At 40.4% G+C, this 4,596-nt stretch overlaps 1 protein-coding gene across 2 annotated transcripts in view; it reads right to left on the bottom strand.

The window, feature by feature from the left end:
- Positions 1 to 1,508, bottom strand: part of LOC104827481 — a 1,878-nt gene extending 370 nt beyond the window's left edge. Inside the window, exon 1 of one of the 2 annotated variants that reach the window (XM_010560652.2) lies at positions 1 to 1,508. In XM_010560652.2, coding sequence (XP_010558954.1) covers positions 1 to 793 — 793 coding nt within the window. In that variant the 5' untranslated portion in view covers positions 794 to 1,508. The other variant, XM_010560653.2, reaches the window with a different exon arrangement.
- Between the last annotated feature and the right edge of the window lie 3,088 nt (positions 1,509 to 4,596).

The following is a 4,596-nucleotide window of genomic DNA, read 5'->3' on the forward strand; positions in this document are numbered from 1 at the left end:
CGCTCTGAAACGACGTCGTCTCCCTGAAGAACCAGTCGTGAAGATCCCACATCATGTCGATCAACAATCCGTCCAAGAAAATTGTCTGATTCCCTCTGAAATTCCATCTCAGCTTCTTCACATGGAACACCCTCCTCTGGTCCACACAAACCGACATCGTCTCAGGACTCTTTAATTTCCAAAAATACCCTTCATCTCCTCCTCTACCGGCACCGGGGCCGCCGTAGCCGCCGCATTGTATCAGAATCTCGTGGGGGTTTCCGGTGTCGGAGAATTGAGCCTTCGTCGAGATCCAACAAATCCCTGCGAATCTCTCAGTTCTTGAAACCCGCCAAGACGGGCTTGTTGTTGTTCTCGAGTCATGTCGGAGACTTTCTTCTTGGTCGCCGATTTGGAGGGCAGTTTCGGAATTCACTGTGACGGTGACAGAGAAACCTCCGATTGGTTCGGGTCCGTTCTCGTACTTCGCCCGCGACAGATCCCACGTTATTTCGATGTTTAATGCGTCGAAAGGTGTTAGCTTTTTGTACCCTTTTGGTTTTCTGAGGATTACAGAGTATGATTTCGAATTCGGAGATGATGAGATGACGACGGCGAGATTTTCCGACCATGTGAGAGAGAACGAGATGTTTTTGTCGGAAGAAGGAAGATATGATTTGTATGTTGTTGTTACTGATTCTGGAATCGAAGGAGGTAAGGTTGGAGAAAGGTACGAATGATTTGAAGGACCAGAACAGTATGAATCCGATACTTTAATGGCGTGTTCGCTGTAACATGCCGCAAGACTCCTCATGGTTTGAAAACTGGAATTTTCCCGAGAAAAAAAAAAGAGATTTTCTATGCAGAAGGGCTGTGTTTCCCGGGAAACAAACAGGGTGAACGCGATAGAAAGAACAATCAAGGAGGAAACTTTATGGAGAAAACGGGAGATTTTCCCGGGGAAAATATGAGTTTTTCTTGCAGATGGTAATGATTTTCCCGGGAAACAAACGGGGTGAACGTGAGAGAAAGAACAGACAAGGATGAAACTTTTACAGATGAAATGGAAATGAGAAAAGGGGATTAAATTTTCGAAGGAAAACGAATTAGGGGTTTTGATTTTTATGCTATACGTGTGACTAAAGAGAGATGCTCAGAAAAAAAAAAAAGAAGAAACAGGACATTTACAAAAGGAAAGTTTTTCTAAAGGGAAACAAGCAATGGAATCTTCCTTGGGAGATTAAACACAATTTGGAAGAACACAAATATGTCAGGCAATATCCGAAATTAAACGGAGTTTTTTTCCGAGGAAACATAGGATTTTCCCGGGAAACAAACAGGGGTTGAAGAAAATGATTTCTCCGATCAAAATTTGCAGGACAGAATGGAAGAGACAAAACAGCAAAAGAGCACAGAGCTGTGAATTCTTCTTGTCTGCTGTGTTTCATTCCACCATGTGAAGAGACGTCCCTTCTGAATTTTCTTCCTGTAGTTCCTTTTTTTGTTGTTGGAAATTTAATAATGACAAAAAAAAATAAAAGGCAATTGTTAAAATTTTTTAAAAAACCGAAATTTACAAAATATCTTACAAAAATAATTTTTGCATACTATATTTTTTTTAAATACTCAAAATATTTTTTACAATATTTCTTTACGATTATGTGATAATCTATCTTTTAGAAATCAGTACATTTTCCTATTTGATCTTCTTTTATCTCCAACATTTTTTGTATCTCCTCTATTTCTTCCAGTATATCTAATCTATTCAAATACTCTTGTGGTTGATTTTTTTCTGTGATATTCTGATTATTTTTTTGTATGCACACAAGTTATTTGATTAAATGTCTGTAAAAGAAAACTGTGGCAGATGATATGCGGTATGTGGAAAATGACCTACGGTCTGCGGTAAATGACCTACGGTCTGGCAGATGACCTACGATAAATGACTTGTGATATGCGGCAGATGACCTGCGACCTGCGGTAAGTCACCTGCGGCCTACGGCAGGTCACCTGCAGCACCTGTGGTCTGCTGCACCTGCGGCATGCGGCAGATCACCTACAGTCTACGGTAGGTCACTACAAACATAATGCAAGTACAACATATAATTAACGTTAACTATGACCGTAATTTCACTACGAACATAATGAAAATACGATTATATAATTAACGTTAACTACGACCGTGATTTCACTACGAACATAATACAAATACGATCATATAATTAATATTAACTACGACCGTGATTTCACTATGAACATAATGTAAATACGACCATATAATTAATGTTAACTACGACCGTGATTTCACTACGACATAATACAAATACGATCATATAATTAATATTAACTACGACAGTGATTTCACTATGAACATAATGTAAATACGACCATATAATTAACGTTAACTACGACCGTGATTTCACTACGACCAGATAACTACGACCGTGATTATACTACGAATATAATGTAAGTACGACTAGATAATTAACAATAACTATGACCGTGATTACACTACAAACATAATGCAAATGCGACTAGATAATTAACGATAACTACGGCCATGTCTATTTACATATTCTCTCGATCCTTTTGCTGGTTGGACCAGATCTTTTCGTCTCTATCTCTCTGCGATTATGTGATAATCTGTCTTTTAGAAATCAGTGCGTTTTGAGATTTGTTTTTCTGTTTTCTCTTGTTGGGATTTTTGGGATCTCTAGAGCGAATCTAATTCCTAAGAGATCGGTTCTAGGGTTTGCGCAGCGGATGTAAAAAATTTTTTTATAAAACCCTAAAACCTATCATGCATGATCTTGTAGAAACGTTAGAACGCTTACCTTAATCGATCCGGAACCTGTATCAATTGATGTGTTCGTCCAATCACTGTAGGCAGGAAGAATACCTCGCCCTCTACACATATCCACATGGCGGAAAGGATTCCAACGGTTGGAACTCGTCTGCTAGGACTGAAGAACGCTTTCTTCTTTGCGCAAGGGCTTCAGAGATTAATCTCTTAGGTTTTTCTCTCTCAAAACCTCTCAAAAGAGTCTGAAAGTCGTGCTAAAGAGCTTAAGATGCGTTCCCCAAAGTTCTTTACCCTTAAAACCCTAATTTGAGTGAGATAAGAAAATCCCGACATCTGGACCGATCGGTCCAGACCTTCTGGACCGGTCGGTCTGGCCTCCGCTCCACCGGAAAATTCTCGTCTTTTCTCACGCGTTTGTCTTTTTCTGTGTGTGTGACCCTGTAGGCTCATCCGATATAGCAGTATAACCCAAAATCTCCATTTTGGTTATACAAGTCATAGGCGGTCTCTAGCAAGACACTATGACTACCTATCTCGAATAGAGTTTGTTCGTGATCTTACGAACATCTGTGATGATTCTGGTTGATGATCCTTTTGTATCACGATATCATATGTCGAACATAAGGCATGGACAAGCCACCTTATCTGATTCGACTGATTTCTCGTTCACTGAGTTTGACTGTGTGAAAGAGACGACGTTCGTCTATAGTGCGACCAGACATTTCTACAGTCTCGCTCACACGAGGGGCCCAGCGATATCTCTCTCTTTTACGAGAGGTACAAATCTCGTCTTTCCTATCTACAATCCAGCACATGATTCGTTTCGTACCTGATACACGCCTTTATAGTCCTCCTGTTACGCAGGACGTTTCATGTATTCAAAGTACGCAACTCCTCATGTTGGATTCCGTAGATATCTCAGGTCTTAGGATCCAATTATGGAACCATCATATGAGATTCAAGTCATGACGCTAGTCCATGTGACAATCTCATGCGGGTCAATCCAGTATTCCGTTCTCCAACGAATACCTATGGTTGTGATCGTATCCAATACCTATGATCATCAATCACACATCATACTAGTCTTAGTATATCATTATTCTCATAATGACATATGACTAGGGAGTTTAATATTGTTCATAACAATACATGGATTTCATAACATATTAAGTATGCACAACATGTAATCAATAAAACACTCATCCATAAACTATAGAAAGTGTCAATACATCAAATGTATCAAAATAAAGCTCGCAAAACAGTACATCATAGAGCACTAAACCAACAATCTCTCACTTGCTCTAATCATGGACTGCTAAACATCTAATGCACATATCCCTAACATGACTCTCATGCTTCGACGAAGGGAGAGGCTTCGTCAATGGATCGACAATGTTGTCATCTGTTGACACTCTGCAAATGTGCACGTCTCCTCTGTCTATGATCTCCCTGATAAGGTGAAATCGTCTGAGTATGTGTTTGGATCGTTGATGGGATCTGGGTTCTTTCGTTTGTGCGATCGCTCCATTGTTGTCACAATACAGAGCAATGGGGCTATTAGCACTAGGAATGACAGCCAAGTCACCAACAAACTTCCTGATCCAAACAGCTTCCTTTGCTGCGTCCGACACTGCAATATACTCAGCTTCTGTAGTAGAATCTGCAACGGTCGCTTGCTTGGAACTCTTCCAGCTAGCAACGCCTCCGTTCAAGCAGAAAACATAGCCAGACTACGATCTGTAGTCATCCGAGTGTGACTGAAAGCTAGCATCGGTGTAATCCTTTACAACGAGCTCGTCTTCCGCTCCACCGTA

Source organism: Tarenaya hassleriana, unplaced genomic scaffold (assembly GCF_000463585.1).
Source record: "Tarenaya hassleriana unplaced genomic scaffold, ASM46358v1 Cleome50, whole genome shotgun sequence".
NCBI lineage: Eukaryota > Viridiplantae > Streptophyta > Magnoliopsida > Brassicales > Cleomaceae > Tarenaya > Tarenaya hassleriana.